The sequence below is a fragment of the Aptenodytes forsteri genome, unplaced genomic scaffold (assembly GCF_000699145.1).
Source record: "Aptenodytes forsteri isolate BGI_AS27 unplaced genomic scaffold, ASM69914v1 Scaffold142, whole genome shotgun sequence".
NCBI classification, from domain to species: Eukaryota; Metazoa; Chordata; class Aves; order Sphenisciformes; family Spheniscidae; genus Aptenodytes; species Aptenodytes forsteri.
This window is the reverse complement of record NW_008794598.1, coordinates 3,224,514-3,245,638: the sequence shown is the minus strand read 5'-3', so window position 1 is coordinate 3,245,638 and position 21,125 is coordinate 3,224,514. Positions and strand designations below refer to the sequence as shown.

At 43.9% G+C, this 21,125-nt stretch overlaps 2 protein-coding genes across 3 annotated transcripts; both read right to left on the bottom strand.

Annotated features, from left to right (window-relative positions):
* Positions 1 to 8,103: 8,103 nt before the first annotated feature.
* Positions 8,104 to 9,109, bottom strand: TMEM81 (transmembrane protein 81). The gene has a single exon (XM_009272916.2). It carries the CDS (start codon positions 8,896 to 8,898, stop codon positions 8,104 to 8,106), a length of 795 nt encoding a protein of 264 aa, XP_009271191.1. The 5' UTR covers positions 8,899 to 9,109.
* Positions 9,110 to 10,572: 1,463 nt separating this feature from the next.
* RBBP5 (RB binding protein 5, histone lysine methyltransferase complex subunit) lies at positions 10,573 to 21,087 on the bottom strand. Of its 2 annotated transcripts, XM_009272783.2 has the most exons (12): positions 20,911 to 21,087; positions 20,329 to 20,469; positions 19,664 to 19,826; positions 19,089 to 19,198; positions 18,794 to 18,913; positions 18,372 to 18,525; positions 18,190 to 18,261; positions 17,497 to 17,614; positions 16,624 to 16,693; positions 16,276 to 16,505; positions 15,809 to 16,003; positions 10,573 to 12,406 (listed from the first exon to the last, which is right to left on the bottom strand). In XM_009272783.2, exons 1-12 carry the CDS (start codon positions 21,051 to 21,053, stop codon positions 12,381 to 12,383), a joined length of 1,542 nt encoding a protein of 513 aa, XP_009271058.1. In that variant the 5' UTR covers positions 21,054 to 21,087; the 3' UTR covers positions 10,573 to 12,380. The 2 variants fall into 2 exon arrangements, with proteins under 2 accessions (XP_009271058.1, XP_009271059.1); XM_009272784.1 differs by lacking the exon at positions 20,911 to 21,087 and having other exon boundaries at positions 10,573 to 12,409; positions 20,329 to 20,542.
* Positions 21,088 to 21,125: the final 38 nt, after the last annotated feature.

The window sequence follows — 21,125 nt, the reverse complement described above, 5'->3', positions numbered from 1 at the left end:
ACGTTTGCTGCCCACACAGCACCGCACGCTGCTCGCCGAGTCCCCGGCCTGGACACTCACACAGAGGCTTTGTTAATCGTTTTCTATACAACCGTCACTTCACTTGCAAATACCAAATGGGCAAGCAAAGGATTTACCCCGATCCAGCCCTCCTCTCACAAAACAGATGTAAAAGGGACAAAATAAAAGTAGACCTTCCTTGGAAATGACAAAGCATCAGGAAGAAACAGGCAGTTTCCACAAAGAGCACCCATGTTTAGGCAAACCAGCCTGGGACTGGTGGCAGGGGTTAATGAAAGACCCCTCTGCCCCGGAAAGGTAAACAACAGCAGCTTTTTTAAATGTAAGGGACACAGAAAAGCAAGGGACAGGCGGACGCTGGTTGGAATGAACTCAGAAGCCTGGGGCAGCCAGGCAGAGAGAAGTCAGACTAGGCTTCTAACATCAGCAGAGCCTGCTTCGTTCCTGGGAAACCGGTAAGGAAAGCTCCAAGAAAGAGGAACTGCTTGAAAATTATCTTTCTTCTCTCCTCTTGGGACCAAATCAAGGTACAAGTAAATTACCTCTGAGAGTAAATCTTCAAAGCCAACAGGTTCTTACCACTCTGAAGATGCTTCATACCCAGCATTTTCATGAAATTCCTACTCAAAAAATAAGCAGTTGATCTTTTTACTGCTGTGGACAACAGGGGGCAAAACAAAGCAGTGCTTACACTCTCAGGGACAACGGAGGGACAACATCTTAAAAGCTTTGTGCAAATCTATGCTACAGTTGGTTTTGTTTAATCATATCCTCCTATTATTTGCTTCTGTCTTAATCATTTTGAGGAATTACTACCTACCATAAAAGCCAGAATTTCAAAAGAACTCAGCATGCAATATTTGAAAACTCATAAAACCGTATTTTACTGCCTAAAAAGAATTTGTCCTTTACTGACTCTCAGTTGCTCTTCAATAACATTGATTTATAGACCCCCACTGAAGCCAAAGACAAAAATTTTGCTAAAGATGAAGAAACTTCAAAACAGTCAAAGCAAAGGGAAGAGTTATTTCATATGCTGCTAAATAATTCTGGTCTAAAAGTTCTGATTAAATTAAGTCATGGCATCGAATTAACAATCATCAGAACTAAGCACAAAAAAACCCTCATTATGGTCTACATCTGACTCAGCATACACTAATTTAGAGTTAACTAAAACACTCCTGCTTAGGATTAGTGCTGCAATAGTGAATTTGCTTTTCTATACTCAGCCTAAGACGACGCACGAATTAAACCCACAGTATTCAGCATGCTTTAGCTGAACACACTGCTTTGTACATGAACGCCACAGGTCTAAGCCAGCATCACTAGAGGTAGGCAACAAATGAACATATTTACGCAGTATTCTGTGGCAGAAATGACTGCCAAAAAGCTGCAGTTTCCTAGAAAAAATGCAGGGAAGAACACAGGCAAAACATCAATAGCTACGCAATGTATCTGTGCTGGGAGAAAGCCAGCAAAAGGAAAGGGGAGAGTGAACTCAATTTCCCTGGTTTTCAAAAGGATCATTCCGTAGACTTGGAAAATGTTCATTGGCAAAGTGGTTCCCAGCACAGTGCAGAAGAGATCCCACGCTGTCCTTGGGAAGGGAGGTGCATTACGCAGCCAGTAGTTACGCATTCACATGCGTTTCTTAGCCATAAGCAAAGTATTTTACTCTCTACCTCCTAAAAACCCCCGATGGGAGGTATGTAAATGTCTGTCCTGCAATCAGCCTCCAAAGCAGCCTGAGCACTACCGATGGGGACGGCATTGCTGGTGCATTCACCAGCCTAGCCGCTGCTTCCACAGGACCAGAGTACCATTTTGTAAAATGCTCTGAAATACCTGACTAGGAAAGATGTTTTACAAAACCAAAGGTCATTAAAGAAAATTACCGCATTTCCAGTTACTTCCTTTATCCTGTGTGAGGCTTAGGGAATGCCTGCAGTAAACGAGATACTAAATAAATGAGCCAAAGGGAGAGGAGAAGCAGCAGATGAGAAGCAGCAGCGAGTGGGAAAGGGCGGAACAAGAACACAACAGCCCGAGAGCTGCACTGTTCAATATATCCCGGCAGATCGCTGAACTGCTGCAAGCAACTGCAGGAACAAGTAAAAGAATTGACACAGATCAACGTGCAAAGGATGGAAGAGTCAGACAGCCCCATCTTGGTGCAAAAGAAGCATATGGGGTTTGTTTTCCTCTTTGCTGCCATTCAAGTTCAGTTAAGGCAATCTAGTTATTCAATTTAGATAAGCTTCAGTAGCTAACAGCAATTTAAACAGCTGCCTATGCCTCACCATTCTGTTATTACCTCCTTCTTTCCAAGTGCTAATTCCATTAGCAAATTGACTTCCTCCCTCACACAATCTGTCTGGCTTTAGCATGTACAATACTAATTGCTTCCTAATACTTAAGACCATCCGCAGGCAGCAGAAGTTTGTACCACAAAAAGCCTCCAGCGGGGAACTGATAGCACTTAGGCTTTGCATGCAGTCCCTGCCATCCTCTCCTCCAGGTGAGGCAGACAAACTGGCCAAGTGTGGGAAAAAGAAGTTTAGGCACCATGTTACCAATTCAGAGCAGAAAGAGACACTTTTTTTTCCTGTAATTCAGCCAGTTATGTTGGGAAGAACAGGGACAGTGACTAAGCAACCAGGCAGATTACAGGAGGAGACAGAAAGAAATGTAGGGATGGGGAGGGTATGCTGTTTCGAAGGGTCCTTGCTTCAGCTGCCTTCACTGACCTCCCTAGACCTCCGACCTCCCCTATTCCCTTTTTGTGACCTTTCTTTTCCTCAGCTCAGACTGCTCTCCCTTCCTTCCCCTCCATCCCCCAGCTGACCTGCTAATGTCAACATCAGCCAACATACTTTAGATTGCTGCAAAACAGAAAAAGCATACAAGGAAAGTGCCATTTCAAACAGCAACTATGCCAATAAGAGGCCCAGCCCCATTTTTTCTGATAGCTGGCCCTGCACTGTCCATCACAGCCCTCCATCTTAAAATAAGCATTAAAAAAAAATATATTAATCTTTCATGCTCCGGGCATCTGGTTCCCCTTGGAAAAACAGAGAAAAAAAAGGAAGACACAATAAAAAGATGAAGGACCCTTTTGGCTCCCACTCTGACCTCCTCAGCTAAGCAGTGAGAAAATGGATTGTCCTGGACCTTTCATGTAATCTTTCTGCATTTCTAAAACACAGCTGCCCACAGGGTGCAAGCCCTTGCATTTACATTAGAAAGAGCAGAGAGGCTCTTCCAGATGGGACAGCTCCTCTTTGTTGATTTTAACCATTAGCTCCCAAACCAAGCATATGTCTGTTCCTGCTATTCAGAAAGTTCTTCAGCACAGAGGGGATCCCACAGCCTGCCCCAAACGCGACCGGAGGAGGTCTCGTCCCACACAGCAATATCGACAGGAGAGCAGGCAGCAGCACGCGGCTTCCTCTCTCCTGTGATGGGTCTCTCATTTACAAAGTTCAATTGCCCATTTCTTCGTGTTCAGTAGACAAAAAGAGCTCCGTAAACCAGGTGCGTGGAAAGTGCCTATTTCAGTTTTCATCAGCTATTTGTATTTTTGCTTATATGTATTAAAAAGGGTGGCTGCTCTTTGCACACACTAGGATGTATGCTACAGGCACCTGCCACAAAGACACCCATGGACAGGAGAGATCTAGACCAGATGAATGCCGGCAGGCAGGCAGCAGGCTCCCGAGGAGGCTGAAACATGGGTGCACACTGCATGGTGCTGCTGCTTTTTACAGGCTGTGGAAGGAGGAGAATTTCCTGGGGGTGAGAAGAGTTTTGCAGGACAGAAATCTAGGGCTCACTGTATGCAGAGTTCGCTCACTGTGGTGTTAAATCTGGGCAACTTGCTTCACCCTGCTTAGAAGAGGCTCACTGTGGTTTTAGTCAAGTTGATTAGAAATAAGTTTTAAGATAAAAGAAGCCAGATAACCTAATGCAGGTATCAACAGGGCAAATTAACAGTAAACCAATGCAAAACATGGAGTTTACTGTAACTTTTTTTCATACTGATCTTTTAAGCACACTTGAGATACAAAGATATGATTTCATCTCCCATCTCTGCAGCAGAATGAGGAGGCGATTAAGAGCCCTACCTACATAGATCTGCTTCCCAGTTTGGGGAGATACCACGGAGCCTCTGAGCAGTTAAGTCTGGAGTAGAGCTACCAGCTTCAGGAACAGGGGAGCTCTTTGACAAGGCAAAGAAATTCTGCATTAAGAAAACACGAGATTAGTAAGTATGAATGGACTATTTTGCAATCCACTCCCCTTCTAACCAGGTCAACGGAAAAGATATCTCCAGAGCCAGCTTAGAGGAGATCGTAGAAATACTCCAGAGTAGAGGGGAACAGATTACACTGGAAGTGCATAGACAGAAGTCTGCCCACAAGCCTCCCCGAACATCTGATGCTGCAACCCAGATGGACTTCAGAGCAGGGAACGAGCAATGCCGCAAGGAAGAGAACTGCAGCAAATCAGGTTTAAATCTCTGCCTAGATGGGTACGTACAACGCGTTGCTCAAGGTAAAGAAATGTCTCCTGGAAAGCAGCAATAGCATAGCATGCAAAGCACAAGGTCAGCCGACATCTCTCCAAGCTGGATTTCTAATCAGCTGCATCCACTAACCTTAAAACAGGCTGACCTAGCTCCTGCCTAGCACTGGTTCTTTGGTTTGGCCATTCAGACAATAACAAAAATATGGCCCTCAGCATGCCAAAGCACAGAGCCAGCCCCTCTCGCTGGGCTGGGGAGGGACCGGTGTTCCTGTTTGGTTTCTCCGCAGGGCTTTCTTTGATTACTTGCAGCCACAGAATTGCAACAGTGATAATGAATCTAATTATCCACTTCCTGCACCCTGTGCCACGGGAAAAGAAGAGTTGAACTATAAGGTATCCCACCCCATTCTGCCTCCATACCTTCTGAAAATCTTTTTTGGTCACCTCAGCCTTACATCATCAGGTTTGCATGTTCCCTGCCCCCATTACACTCTTTCAGGCATTAGCCCTCGTTCATCAAGATGAGTTGAGTTTCAGCAGCTGTTACTCCATCCCTGCAGCTCTCTCCAGTGTCTCTGGGAGCTTGGTAAGGCCACATCTCAGGCTGTTTACAGCAGTAGCAGGGAGAGCTTAAGGCAAGAGAGAAATCCTGCCATTGCATACAGTTGGAGGATGCTTAGAGAGATGACTCATGCTCAGCCAGGGAGGATAGCCCCAAAGATATCTGACAGCTTGTGGGTGTTTGTTTTTAGGCAGAAAGTGAAAACAGTGAAGGCAAAGAAGAAAACCAGAAATTTCTCTATCCCGAGTGGGACAGTGGCCTGGGCTTTACTGACACCAGCACTCAGCCAGGTGAGAATTCAGGGCCTGACGCAGCAGCAGAACCAGCCCGTGGCCAGGAAGGTCCCAGCACAGATCTCTGTACCAGTACACCTGCACAGAGAGGACTGTTTACGGATGAGTTCCCCACCTACAATGAGTTAAGCAATTCCAGTTTCTGCAGCGTAAGCACAGAGGGGTGCAGAAGATTTCAAGAATTCCTGGAAAGCAGATGCAGCCAGTGCAGACCAATTTCTAGGGAACAAGAAATGCCTCACGGGTCAGGAGGCCAGGAGGGGGGCTGCAAGCAATGCAAACAGGACCAGTGGCTCCCTAAGTGCCTTCAGGTTGATGAAAATAGCACCCCAAGAGAGAAAGGGCTGCAGCACAGGGGTGAGCTCTGCCTGCAGAGTGCAGTGAGCGGGGACAGAAATAAAGCCAGAGAGAACAAACCATCAGCACAGGCCACAGACGTGTGCCCACCACCGTACATCACTGCTGGCTCAAAAGAGCTTACGATTCCTCACCACGCACGTCATTACAGGAGCTACATGATCTTGCTGCAGGAAAAGGCTGCTGCAGAGTGTCTAAGCGACCCGGCAAGAGTGCCAGCAAAACCAAGGCGATGCAGTGAGAGCCCAGAGGGCAGAGCAGGGGATAACGGGAACAGATGGAGGCTGGCATGTGAAAGGAGCAAGTGGTCCTTGAAGAAGCAACACAAGACCTGGCTGCTAAAGGACAGGGCCTTGGGAATCGCAGAACAAAGCAGACTAAAGGACAGGGCCTTGGGAATCGCAGAAGAACAAAGCAGGCTGACCACAGATGAGGATGCCCTCAGCGAGCGAAAGACTGGGAAATACTGGAATAAGGATCAGAGAAAGCAGCACACGCTCCTAGCCGAGGAACAGAAACAGAGAAAAGCATTGCAGAGCCAGAGGGAACAGCCCAGCGAAGACAAAGCCAGCGCTGAGCACAGGAGAAACTTCAGTATTGTGGAGCTGAGTCAGAAGAAGCTGATGAAGAACAGAAACAAGAAAATCTTGGACAACTGGATCACCATTCAGGAGCTTCTGACCCACAGGACCAGGTCGCCAGATGGAAGGACATACAGTCCCTTGCTGTCTGTCACAACTGTGTGGCAACCCTCCTGTCCCTCCCCAGAGGGTCGCCCCAGGCATCAGGAAAGGACAGTGCAACTTCCCGAAAGCATCTTCTATCACTGCCGACCGGTTCCCCCCAACATTTCCAAACTTCTGCTGGTTATTGTGGCCATTAAAGTCTCCCCGCAGAAACAGGGAACTCAGTAAAACTACAAACTGGGAATTCAAGCCCGATGACAGGCTTGCTTCTCCACTCAAATGCAGCTAGACAACCCCAGGGTCTACAGATTGTTGTCCCAATACACTTATTACCAACTTGACTGTACATGAAGATTTGGCTCACTACGTTTCAGCCTGATTTTTTTATATAGGATTCTCTGCAAATAAGATATTTACTTCTATATCCATCTCTTTCTATATTAAAGCTTTTTTGTTATTGTCCTGGTAAAAAGGAAAAAAAATAGTATGCTTCAATCTTTAATATTAGAGTCGTATAATTATTTTCCCCAGAATTGGGTGTGCTATGCATTCCTGTACTTTAGTTCACAGAAAAAAAGGAAACAGACTTAGTAAATACAGTTGTTTACTGTGAAATAAGAGACAGAAAGTCTTGAAAGCACTTAATAGGTCCCTCTGTGGATTCTGCTACCAAGGGGGAAACAATACTCCTTACTGAGCTGCTGCATGTTTTATACTTATTAATTACTAGGAAACATGAAAGATCCACAAGCCCACTGAACTCTTTCCTTCCTCCCCCTTTAAAGATTTCAGGAATGAGCTCAGCTCTGAGTCATGATTAAAATCACCCAGTTATGTTCCTAAGCAGCAGTGCTCAAATTGAAGATTTGCTTGTGCTACCCAATGCTCCCTGCTTCGCTATTCTACACTACAAAGGAAACAGGGCAAGCTCTGAAACAGGGCTATTGCTTGAAGAGACTTTACTGTTTTCCAGGCTGCAGTGCGGGGAGATGAATCTCTCTAGAGGAAGCAGGCCGTGGTGGTCCACCCCTTGTCCCCACGCTGCCCCCCAGCTGCTGAGACCAGACCACTTGGATCTGATGGAAAGGACACCAGACAGCCAGGAAACCTGGTCTGTAAGCCCACCTCGAAAGCATCCTTACTTCTTTGCACCTCTTGCTGGAGAAACACCATCTACCAAATCGTGATCCGTGTCAGCTCACATCACCACAGAATTCTGGGCAAAGCAGAAGAAATTCGAGGAAATAAGACAGGAATCGGGATTGCAAGTTATTAGCTAAATAAAAAAACCCCCGAACACCTAGAGGTAAAATAAAGGCCAGCTAGAGGAGCATGGCAAGGTAGTTAGCAGCAAGCAGTGGGCAGTTTCTGTGGCTCAGTGTCCTCTACCTCCTGTCTGGACCATTCCAGACCATCCTTTCGCACAACGTGGAGGCAAACTGCCTTGCCCCATCTGGAGCTACTGTTTGCACTACTCCATTAAGACTCAAGCTCTGGTGCTACAGTCCTGTACTAATTTACCAGACTCCGAAGCTTAAGAAAATATTTGGAAATAGATTGTGTCAGCCAGAAAAAAAAAAAAATATTTACAAACATCACAGAATACTGCATCAACGCTAATAAGGAGACAGAGACAGGCAATTGCATTAAATCTCATTCATTTCTCTGCAGCTCTCCTTCCCAAAACCTTCTGGAAGAAGTAGAGAGCCATGCTCACCAAGACACCCCCTATCACTCCACTTCCAATGCCTACCAAGCATTCATAAAACAATTCTCCTTGCCAAAAGTGCTGCTGCTCTTGCACTTCTTCATGGGTGCTGTTTTCTGTGTTTCCTTCCTCCTTGTTTGCCGCCAACTTCTGTTCCCAGGTCAGGGATTTTTGAAAGTTCAGATCCACTAAGTCATTTTGGATCACTCTGACCCCAAAGTAGACCCTCTTGATGACTCTGAAGGTCTTCAACATCTGCACATCACATCGGTAAGTCCCTGCATCAGATTCCCTGGTAGGGGAAAATCTGATGACAGAATCGGGGTTTTTGAAAGGTTTGAACAGTACATCATTTGTGGTGATAAGGCCTTGAGCAAGCCTCCACGTATAGCTATAGGCTCGGCTACCAAAGCCGACTGCGTCCGAGGTCAGGCAGCTGAACTGGAAGGGTTTGCCCACAGGGACGGTGAAGTGGAGTAAGCCACAAACCCAGCTGGTCAGGCAGCCCGACCGGCGCAAGGTACAATTCCTCCTCCCTCCGTCCGGAGTGATCTCGCACATCTCCTCCAGTTTGAAGCCCAGCCCACAGGTGACGCTGCAGGATGTGCTGTTGACTGCAATTTTCGCTACAGCTGACTTCAGCTCTTCTGGGATGGTAATTTCAGTTTCAGAGGAAACTACCAACACTAGATAGAAAGCACAAAGTAATATCCCAAGGATGTGGCTGTTCCCCAAGGTCTTCATATCGGGGGTTATCAATCACCTGTGCTGCTTTCTAAAGCTGTGCAAATTCAGTAGTCAAAAAGAACCAAAAACGAACCCACAAATCATTCTTTGTAAACCTTCAAACTAAGTATTTCTGAAATCCCACCAGCATCATCTTCAAGACACAATCCTTCTGTTAGGAAAAACCCTCCAACAAGACAGGCTTGAAGTACAACACTGCTAAAGAAGATGCAACACGTTACTACGTTGGTCAGTGTGAATCATAAATTCCAGTTCGTGTAACACAGCAGCAGAATGTTTTAATCCACTATATTCCAGCAATTGGGATCTATTTGACAATTTTAAAAAAGATTAAGTCCTCCCTTCTCTGTAAGATTTTACGTACTATTTTAGATGAATTGCCACTGTAAAGAAGTACTGTTCCAGTTTCATTTTCCCACCAAACTATAAAACAATATAAGTAATCGCTACTGGAACCTTTAAAATAATGCTGTTGAGCATAAAGAAAGCCTAATTCCTTACGCAGCACCTACGCAGTTCTGGTTCATATACCAGTTGTTTTATACACCAAAATCTAAAGCACTCCCCAAATTACCAAGATCACAAAAACATGATTTCAACGTCTAGACAGTCTGATGGCACTGCCATCAAAGGCAATCTGAACAGTATTTTGTCACTGACGACATCCATCTCTACACAGGGTTCACTGGTCACTCACGTCTCCCCGAGCCCGTGTTCCCGGGGAAGCGGTGCCGATGTCACAGTCCGGCTGCCCGGGTCAGAATGCGGCCCCAAACCTTCCGAGGGAGAACAAAGAACTTCCCTAAGTCTGAAGCCAAAGCGAGTCCTCCGAGATGAGGACTCGGCACAAAAGCATCGTATTAGGCTCTTGACATCCACTATCAGACTCAGAAGGGATTCAACAGCACTGGCCTCGCAACATCACTCAGAGGAGCTGTGAGCCTGAGCCCCGCGCTCTGCGCCACGTACAGCCACCGACTCCGACGAGCAATCTGAGCCAAAATCTCCGCGTTCAACTGACGCATCTGTAAAACAGAAGCCACTCGTACACCCAGAACAATTCACTTAGTGCTCAAGCGTCCCAAAAGAATAATGCACTACTACAAAAGTTCTTCATGAAAAAAAAAATCAAAGTGACTTATTTCTGATGGCGTAACTGAACTGTGGTCAAGCCAGTTCAATAATCAGTATCTCCTTACCAGCACCTGAATTATGGATTGCAGAAAGGATTTGGATTGCCATGTTCTTCAACAGCTCTGCTAACGAATGTCCTTATTTCTCTTCCTAAAAATCCTTAATTTATTAAAATGAAGACTTCTGAAGATCTAGTAGATGTATTTTCCACATTCAGTTTCCCTGGAGGTGCACTCTACGCCCAGCACGCTTTGTGTTCAGCTCCCCTTTCGCACGTCTGTCTCGGAGCGCCTAGGCTGCACTCGGGGATACAGGGCTTTTATTGGACTACAGATTTACTCCTGTCTCTTGAAAAGAGATCATCAACCAAATGCCACGCTAAAAAAACAACCAACCAAACAACAATGCACCAGCTGTGGTGAAGGCACAGTATGTTTGCGTTTGCAGCGGAGCTGTATTGTAGGATTCCTAAACATTGTCACAGTATAAACAATCACGGAAGTATGGAAAAGCCAAAACTTACCCATTGACTTTAGGAAATAAAACATACCTCTTTATTTACAAACACAAAAACTAACATCACTGCTAAATACTACCATCAAGCCAGTATCCGACAAATATTATACAAAACTACAGATACCAAAAAATAAAATAAAAGATGGAAGAACATAAACCAAGGACATATACACTGTACAGAGAAGTTTTAACAGAAATGAAGGCTGGAGTCTGTGGCAAATTATATGCTTTAAAATAATCTAGAGAACCATTGCCTGTGCATCTTTCAAAGCTTGTGGGCTCAGCCACACCACGTATGGGTGGATTTGACATAACAGTGTTCCAGGAAAGATGCGAGTCATCCTACAAGCAGAACGAACAAAGAGAACTAATACTGTACGCATGGGAATGAATTTCATTAAATGAAGCAGGCCACTGTACCAAAGCCAGAAATGAAAATACCAGTTTTAAAAAACCTTCCGATTTAAAATGTCTCCTCTCTTCCCACGCTTATATCTCATGCAACTATGCATACTTCCGACTGCAAATTAATCAATCTCTTTATGACTCCTCTTCTTGGTTTTTCATGTCTGCAGGACACTTTGAAAATTTAAATACGTAGTGATAATCTCAATAATTACATCTAGGGAAAAACTGAAAGTAATTGCATAGGAACTATAAAAGTCTATAAAACAAGGGGCATTAGGAATGAAAACTTTCTTTTAACAGGCGGTTGGTCTAGTAGAGAGAGGTACTACACAGAGGCTGTAGGTGTTGGATAGAGAAAGCGTCTCTTCCCATTCCCACAAGGAAAATATTACAACCGTCTTTAAGGATTAAAAGGTTGAAGCATGGCTGGGAATGAGCTGTTAGCATTCATCTTTCTTCCATTCTTGATCCAGAAGTGGGGAAAAAAAACCCTGAAAACCTACTGTTTCAGTTCGGAGAAATATTGGTTCTGTTTCTTCTCCAACTGCCAGTACCTACCAGCTAAGGAGGGAACCAGTTGTTTCTGGTAGGGCACCTCACAGGAAAGAGACAGAATAAAAACACTTGCAAAGAGAGAAAGAAACTGCCAACACAGCTTTTCATATCACAGGCTAGAAGAAAGCATATAAACTGAGTATTTTATCTAGAGCTACTTCCACTTGTTCCTCTTCCCGTAAGCAGAGTCATCCTTCACATCTAAAATATTCACAATATGACGATTCATTCTTTGCAGACTTCAGAGGGTGCCTTGATTCTTCACATTGGATCTCTGTCCACTTGAGATGAAATCAAACCTGGCACATCAGCAGCAGCGCTTTACTAAGCATGTCAGCACAGAAGACATCACACTGAGCTAACAGAAAAGCTGATAAGGTAATGCAGCTGGCATAGAAGGACTTACAACTCACTGAAACGAAAATTAACAGCAAAGAAAGGGAAGTTTGCAGGATACACAGTCATACGGCATCGGGAATAAAAATACAGACTTTGGGTATTCTTCAATCCAGGAACAAAAGAAAAAAAATATTTAAAGACAATGGCTGATGAGCTGTGGAGTGGCAGAACGTTGGGTACCGGCTCACTTGAGAAATATATATGTCAACCCAAAGGCAGTCCAGTTAGTCTCTTTGCAAATCGCATGACCTGAGAGTCAGCATCTTACACTGTTCCATGAAGAGGCAGTTAAGGAGGAACGAAGGCCGTTTCCTCTTCCATATTCATTTCTTACAAAAGTCACTCCCTGAATCCGTGAACAATCAGTCTGCTGTTTTAGTCAGTCCACTCTGACTGAGCATTTCATCTGTTTTCCACATTATGGTGCCAATATAGGAAAGAGTACAGGAAGATAGAGAAGAGTGTCTTCATAACAATTCTGAGATTGCACCACCTGCTAAAGAGATCAAAGACAGGTGAAAAATAAGTAACCAGACTCAAACAGATGTTACCAGAAACCAGAGACCACCAAATACGGTAGCATTTCCAGAAAAAAACTGAAAGAGAACAAGATTTTCTAGATAAAACCATTCTTTCCAGAATGAGATATAATCGACAAGACACCACCTATGACAAATTAAGATCTCTAGTATTTCTGCACTTGTATTTGAGATCACGTGCACAGGCATGGACAAGGTGGCTAAGCAACTCTGAGCTTTTACTGCACAAAGTTGCAAGCAAACTTACCTGGTGTAAAATTTTTTGATTCACCAATCCCAAAATCTCAGAGCAAAAGCACAACTGAAAACAACAACTTCCACCTAAGTTTGGGTTAAACCAGATCGCTGTAAGATTTTATTCTAAAACTATAAAATGGATCAAGCCTCTCAGTTTGTTTACACAAAACCTGATTTTGACACAGCAGCTTTAAGAATAAGACATTTACTGCCAGACTGCACAGCACAGTGACACAGACGCACTTGCAGCGGGCTCCAAGTCCCGGCCACGCAGCTTGCAGAAAGACACTGTATTATGGCATATCAGCAAACAGTTTCCAGAGGAGAAATGCTTGTTGTGTGACTGTTTTAGCGACCGATTAGTTACTTCAGAAAGCAAGCGCACAAGGAACTAGCAGAATTAACAGCTTCATGCACGAGAGACAGAAAAGGCAGTCTTGGCTCCAGGATCCCAGGCAGGTGGCCATTTGAATTTGGAAGTGTGTATCAGCACGTGGTGGAACACCAACCACCCCAAGAAAAAACTGGCTACCCAAAACAGGAATTTTAAGCGGGAGCCATAAAGAGAACAGAGGAAGACAGACATGAACTTCATGGACTGAAAGACTACTGTGAGTTTGGAAAGATCCAAGCGACGGTTTCTTTCAGCGGACAGTCTGTTCTTATAACATGACTCATATAGACACTTCCAACACTGACTACTGAGATCTACTGCACGGATCTATCAGATCCTCTTAAGTCAACAGTACTGTAGAAGGGAGCATAACAACAGGTCCTAATGAGAGACAGAAGTCCATTATAGCAATATTAATTATTTGCCCATAGCTCAGTCAAGCTAAAGAACACCAACATGGAAAAATACCTTAAAGTGCTTACAGGCAACAAAGACTAAAAGTAAATTTTAGAAAGCTCTACCACCTCCAACAGATGGGTAAAGTAAGTAGAGAACTTGGGTCTAAACCAATTGTTCGTAAGAAAAGAAAATTTCCATTTTACAGCGTCCAAAACCCAAAGCTCACTGTACTGGCACGGGTATGCACATCCCAAGCTCAGCAGCAGTAGCCAGTAAAATTCCACTGCTGTCTTTTATAGCAAGTCAGACTATAACAACTGCATGGGAGCATTACAAGCAAAACCACACAAAAATCCTCCCAAATACGGCTTTGCAAGGATGTGTAAAAAACAAGGAGTCTGCCTAGAATGTTGCTTCATTTGAAATGCGTTAGAGGAAATGGGAGTATTGTTTTTCCAGCTCTCGGAACAGACCGATGCAATAGTGATCCCAAGCTGTGAGAAGAAAGTACGCTGAGATCTGTCTACAAACGTAGATCGAGCAAATTAGTAAAACAAGCGGATAACAAACTTACATAAACATACCTTGAAAAAGTTGAACAAAAATACTTGCTATTAAAACTACTTCTCTGAAAACAGACTGCTTATACAGCTACTTAAACATGGAAAAGTCAAAACACACAGCATTGATTTTCTGAAGCAAATGACTGAAATTCGTTTTGGAAGCCACGTTGTTGTTTCCAGTGCACGATCCTTTCTCATCTATATCCTTTTGCATATGGTCGTGTTAATTAGCAGCGTGATAAAAGAAAGCAATCAACAGGCCTGCTGATGAAACTAACGGTTATACTCAATTCGGTCTTCAAACTGGTCTTGTCCATCCAGCGTGGCACAACAGAGCAATCAGGATGTGTAACAGGTGCCAGCAAAAACATCTGAGGACCTACACAACCCAGACAATTCCTTACTATCGTACTTTAAAACATACTGGATGCCTCCCAATGATTTGAGAAGTCAAAAGAGAATTACCCTGTCTGGTAAATCTGACACTAGAAGCTACTCAGTACCTCCCAGGGTACAAACGAGGGCTAAGGATATTCTTGGCTGTTTCATTTCTGGATTTTGCAAGGTGCAGTGTGAAAGGATTAAATGGAAGCCCAGAAAACATCCACCACGTTCTTCCATGTATAGACTACGTTTCTTTTATCACATTCCCGTTTTCTACAAATAGCAATTATCAGTACTAGTACAAGCAACATAACAGGAGCTGAGCAGGAAGGACAATGAGCAAGGTGGGTAGCATAGGACCAGCGGTGAGGGAAGGAAGGGAGGGAAAAATAAAACCACTTCTGTAGAGTCTAAAATCCACAGCAGCAGCTGCTGAGTTCAAGGAAAAGCAAAATTTGATATATCAACTACACTGTGTCTTTGAAACCGTTTATATATCAACCCTGAGTTCTTCATTAAAATCTAAAAAAAAAAAAAAAAAAAAAAAAAGAAGGGAGTCCCCATCACCTAATCCAAACACGTGCTTTCTTTACTACACTTGAATGAACTTTTCCCAAATAAGAAGCTGAAGTAGCAAATGAGACAGAAGGGAAACGCTTAGTCTCTCTGAGACTAAGTCTGAGCCCCAACAAAGGTGACTGCAACAGTCCTGTTTTAGTACACAACCGACAAAATATGACCAAAAAAAAAAAGGGGGGGAGAAAAGTCCACCAAAATCTATCCTCGTTTACAGCAACTGTACTTTCTGGAATTTAACTAAGGCTGCTGTATAGCTAGGAATAGAAAATTCAGCTCCTGACTTTTATCTCAGGGTTCGTGTATCAAACGGACCATTATTGATGCTCCATTTCCTAGTTCCGCTTACAGAACTTTTCTGTTCTTCATCGCTCTGCCTAGTATTGACGGCACAAAATGTCAATTTAAGCTTCAGAATCCTTCACTATTTACATTCCCCCCCCCCCAATCAACCCAGCAAAACCAAACGTTATTACTGTTTATGTAAGAGTCGATAGAAGTTATCAAAAAGATTAAAGTCATCGAAAAGATTTTTTGCTTTTGAAATAGTGCTCAATCTCTATTAAAAACCCTACATGCTCTTTATATGCAACAACACAGGCATGGATACCAGTTTTATTAAAAATATTGAAAGCACTTCCACTTAAAAAAATGTAAAATTTTGCCTATCCTTGACAGCAGCTAAACGTTTAGTGAGCAAGTGCCATTTGGGAAGATAAAATGCTATGACTATATTAAGTCAGGGTCTGTACAAAGCAAGGCCACCAAGCAAGCCAACGACGCTCACGCTGGGTTCTCCTTACCTGTCAAAGGCTGTCCCAGCTCCGCCTGCACTTTACCCTTCGCTGCTCCTTCCAGAGGTAAAGCACCTCTGTCCCCTTTGTAGAGTTTCGGTTTAAATGGAGAATCTTTGTCTTTACCTTTTGATCCTTTAGGCCTGCCTGCTTGCTTCTTCTTGGATTTACCATCTCCCTTCACACCCAGCAGCGGATGGACTTCTGTGGAGAGACAAGGTGTTACCAAAGCGAGTTACCTCTTGGGATGCTTCTATCAGCACATACATCGTTAAAAATTACAGTTTCGGGATGCCTTTACTCATTCCCGCTTTGCAAAACGCCAGCAAAATTTGCAGAGTTGGTGACCGTTAATAACTGCTGTAAGAAGTGACTTCACAGGAAGACGAAAATTAAGGAGTGACCTTCTGAACTTCTGGTCTTCAGACCATCTCAGATGTTTTATTGCCTATTCTGCAATGTCAGCTTCTACGCACCATCATTGGGTACTCCTTGTAGTTCAATGTTGGTGGTTTTGGGCTTCTTCTTTGGTGCCTGAGGTCCATCAGAGGAGGACTGCCTCTTCTTCTCAGAACCTATTCCCTCATCAGTTAAAGAACTCTGAACCGCATCTGGTGGAGGCCCATAGGGGTTTTCTTCTGGATCTTCAACTTCAGGAGCAATGGGTAAGTAAAGCAGAGCCTTGGAGTCCTCCAGTTCTTCATCGCTGTGAAAGAAAAAAATTTGCCTTCATTTAAAATTAGGGGTTATTGTAACATATTATACAGAGAATCTTAGGGATACGTTTTCTATTCATACTTCAAACAAAACAATTACTCTTTCACCTGCTGCAGAAGGCAGCAATGGGATCCACACTAGTTACATCCACTTCTTCATCTTCTGCAGCATCAGCACCTGGGAACGAGGGGAAAAAAGAAGAATTAAAGACAGTAAGGAAAAGACCAAATGACTTCAAAAGAACGGGACTGCACTTAAATGTCTCAGCATGCAGAAATGAAAACTAAAGCAGAAAACAAACCTAAAGAATTTCCTCTTAAATCCATCAGGTTTTTATTTTTTTTCTATGTTCTAATACAGACCTATTGCTATAAAACACTAGTAGTAAAGCTAGACGGAAGATTTTACATCTTCTAAATGTTTTGTTGTTTTCACTAAAATAGTTCTTAATCAGATGAAATTAGTTTCAATGCTTAATTTGCACAAGCCAATGTTACACTTGAATATTAAAAACTGCTAAACAACAATTAACGTAAGTATGAGAAGTGCTGCAAAGCCTGGTAATGAGGAGAGCTCTGTGGTATGCCGGGAATAATCCTTATTCCTCTCCATAGTTTAACTACAGCCTTTCACAGTACACAATTTTTTGGCACCACCAAGTGGCCAGGTTGTGCTGCTACTGATTCAAATTCAGCACTGCTTCTGCCGAGAGCAAGCCCGTACAACGATAAACGCCTGTTTGCTATTGCTTCTTGCTTAAACAGGTACTGGAGAGGGGAGGCATTTCTAAAAAAAATGTTGCATGTCAATCGGCAGGAATCATACTGATTGTGCTAGTTCATACATTTTCATTTATTCCACTCCTGTTTTGTCATTTAACGCCCACGTGTACTACCGTGACCACTAGTTTTAATTTTTGCTACGCTCACGTATTCAGAATACGAACTATTTGCTACATAGAAACACAGTTTATGCAGTACCTGTCTGTTCTGGTTCACTCTTATCTTCATCTTCAATGTCAAACTCCGACTCTCTCTCTTCATATTCTACATTTTCATCCAGCTCTTTGAAGTCAGGCGCAAAGGCACTCCAGTTTTCCTAAACCACAAATTCAAAACAATTTTTACCTCAGGCAAAGGAACAGCAGCCGTAGTGAGGACTCATGTGATTACAATCTCATTCTGCATTAAAATCCCCCAAGCCACGCGCGGGATCATAAAAATCAAGCCTCGTTCGGGTCCACAGTCATGTGGCAAATTACAAACTGCACAAATTAGTTCCTACTGAAAATATGACATCGTAATAGTCCTTAAATATTGCACCGTATGTAATAATTACCGCTACACCCAGAGCTGTACGTTCATGTTTAGCCACCTACGTTTTGGCTCACTCACACAGATTTCCTGCACTGACACGACACAGTCAGGACACACGTAAAGTGTCCCTGCGATGATACTTAAGACTTTAATGCAAAGCTTAACTAGTTCAGCCCCTGAAGCGCGAGTACCCTCCTCACATTCAACAAGATGGCAAACATATTTCAAGTTAGACGGGTGAACCTAACGAGCCTGTCGAATTGGGATTTAACAAAGGATTTCAACATGCAGTAATTCACCCTACTAGTATGGAGACCACTGGGGAATCCTCTTAAGGAAATGACCTAAAACGCTTACCACTTGATTCTGAGCCCATATTGACACAACACCGCTTGAAATAGAAGCTATGATCGGTCGGACAGGATGCCACTAGATTTATTTGAAAGGGAAAAGAGGAGAAACTTAATTGGTAAATGGAATTAAGAAAGCTTAGTTTTCGAAATAACAAGAAACATTGTAATAGCAGACAGTTTTCTTACTGCTACATCCAAGAGCAGCTCTCCTCTGGTCCCGTGGAGGATTTTCACTAGGTTTCCGATACTCTTCTCCCAAATGTACAGGGCATGCTGTCGTGCTGAACCTGCCACTATATATTCACCATCACCAGAGAAACAGCACTTCTTCCACGGTGTCCTGCGTGCAAAAACAACATCGCAAGCTAAACAGTTAAACAACGGCACAACACGGAGGACGGAGGAGTGGGCTTGTTCTTCAGACTGGGATCTTGCACGCTCCCATTCACAAATAATATTTACACTTCAGGTTGTGCCAGACAGGTTTCATATGAAAGCATCTGTCCGTTACACTGAATAAGACACTGAGCCCTGAGACTCAGTTAGTGCAGAGCACACAAACCTCACCTTTTCAAGCCAGGCTGACCAGCCATTCTGCTGCCTCTTACCTGTTCACCAAATCCTGCAGCTTCTGCATCGGTTCAGGCTCCCCATCTCGTCCACAAGTTAGAATTTCACGGCCATCGTACACCCTGATTATCCGGTCAGCTGTGTTTATTAAAAAGCAGCTGTAGGAAAGAGGGCACAGAACATGCATTGCGTTAGAAGACTAAAAAAATAAAAAGAATTAGAGTATGTTCCATGAAAGAAGGGGGGGGTTTAAGACCTTGTATGCTCTGTCAATCTACCCTAGAGCTTTCAATTCATCTTTAAAGATACCACCTGATAGAGGAAGTAACTCACCTGCCTTTCCGAGCAAATTCAATCGATTTAATAGCTGTGGTGTTGCTGGTTCCAGTCGTCACTCTGAAGGAAGCAACTAGATCCTGAGTGTCTGTTTTTAAGACCAAGATCTGAAGATGAAGGAGACAGAAGGCAATCAGTGTCTTCGTAACAACTCACTCCCCTTTCGGTACCTTTCACATCAGCTACTAACCCTGACAACAGAAGCCTCAGCAATCTACACAGGAATAGTTGGGATTCTGCAACTGCAGTTTCTACTACAGTTTCTGCGACAGTTCTGCGACATAAACATTGGTTTATTTACACTGGAAAAGGATCCAACAAACACGGTCAAAGACAACAGCAACACAGAGACCTAACTCAGACAAAGTATCATAGTCTAGAGATCTTCAAAGACAAAGCGTGATGCTTTATTCAGAAGATCGTATCAGCGCGATATCAATTATTCAAGAGACATTCCAGAAGCCTTATTTGTGTATTAAAACAAAGAACGCAACCCAGAAACGTTAAGCGTCTTGATAAAGACAGGAAGCGATCTAAGCTACTGCACCCAGCGCCGCCTGCTACAGTCTCACCTTCCCCTTGGCATTGCCCGTATAAATGTATTCCCCTCGCCTGTCAAAGGAGGCCACGACATTGAGATCAGAGTCATCATCCACAGGCAGGACAACATGTTTGGAGTCTGACAGCGTTAGCATCACCGGCGCCGACTTCATGGGACAAACCAAAACTCTGTTTCTGCAAAGCAGAACAAGAAGAGTCAACAGTTTCTTCTCTGGAAAAGAAGTTTCCACATTTAGAAGTAGAAAAAAAATCTCAACCCGTATCAAGAAATATAGAATACCCCTGTATTTTTATCATCTTCTTTCATCTTTGTTACTTTAAAAATCACAAAATCACATTAAGCCGGTGTCTACTTTCACTTCCTTTCTTTTTCTGGAAGCCTCTCCAAGTTTACGCAGTAACTTGTAAACTCAAAGAGACAGTCCTATACACGTTTCTAAGAATTATTCCCTTGTTTACTCTCCTCCCTTCCCGACATTTTCATAATAAAAAGAGCCACTACAAATCCAGTTAGGGTTCTGATCACAAAAAGAAGATACACTGACGGCGTCTACTAGGTTCGGAAAAAATCACTTTGCAAACTGCAATAAAAGCATTTTAACAATCGTTAGTTCTACCAAAGCCAGAGCAGTTCTACCAAAACGAGAGCATTCGACCCTTTTCACACGGGACTTACTGGTCTCGCGGGTGGTACTGAACTTTCAAGATAGGCGAAGGAAATCGAAATCTCTGGTCGCAGTCTCCAGAGAGCACATCCCACTGCGACACGATGTTATCGGTCGAGGCACTCACCAGTTTGTGACCGTCTCGACTCCAGCTACAGTAACGAGAGGCAGTTCAACTGAAAGTTACTCCTTAAACGCGTAAAACATACACCCAGGGTTTAAAATTATCAGGCCGACTTATCGAGCTCAGATATAAATCTGTTAGCCTGAAAAATAAACTAACACTCAAAAACTTCACAGGCGTAACGCGTTTCCAAACTCTCTTAAAGGAAACTACCCTAAAACGCAACCAAGTACCCCGCAACGGGCTGCCATTTCAGCAACCAACACGGCCAGGCGTCGAGAGCTGCCAGGGTATCGGAGCGCCCGACGCTCAGCAAACGCAGGCGTGGACAAATTCTAACAAAAATGAGAACAGCCTTTCGTACCCAGCGCGTCGGCTACGAGCTCAGTTACAGCCAAACGCCGAATTCGGCTGTTGTGCGGGGAGAAAAAAAAAAAAAAACAGCAACAAACCCCGAGCCTTTTCTCACCACAGCGAGCAGACGGGGTGGATGTGAGCGCTGATGATTTTGGCGATGCCCCTGGTCAGGAAGTCCCAGATGACGATGCGCCCGTCGTTGCAGCCCACGGCGAGCAGCGTGCCCCAGCGGTTGAAGGTGCAGGTCAGGGCCATGCTGATGCAGTCCAGCGTGCCGTCGGCCTCCTGAGGGGAGAGGGCAGCGGAGGGGGCGGTCAGGCCGCCGCC

What these genes read in the sequence shown, in the direction of transcription:
- TMEM81 (XM_009272916.2), bottom strand. Translation starts at nt 8,898, where the DNA reads ATGAAGACCTTGGGGAACAGCCACATCCTTGGGATATTACTTTGTGCT.
- RBBP5 (XM_009272783.2), bottom strand. Translation starts at nt 21,053, where the DNA reads ATGGCCCTGACCTGCACCTTCAACCGCTGGGGCACGCTGCTCGCCGTG. An exon ending in CAGTACCACCCGCGAGACCA is followed by an intron (nt 19,827 to 20,328) that starts GTAAGTCCCGTG and finishes TCTGCTTTGCAG; the next exon opens with AAACAGAGTTTTGGTTTGTC. An exon ending in ATTGCTGCCTTCTGCAGCAG is followed by an intron (nt 16,506 to 16,623) that starts GTGAAAGAGTAA and finishes TTTCTTTCACAG; the next exon opens with CGATGAAGAACTGGAGGACT.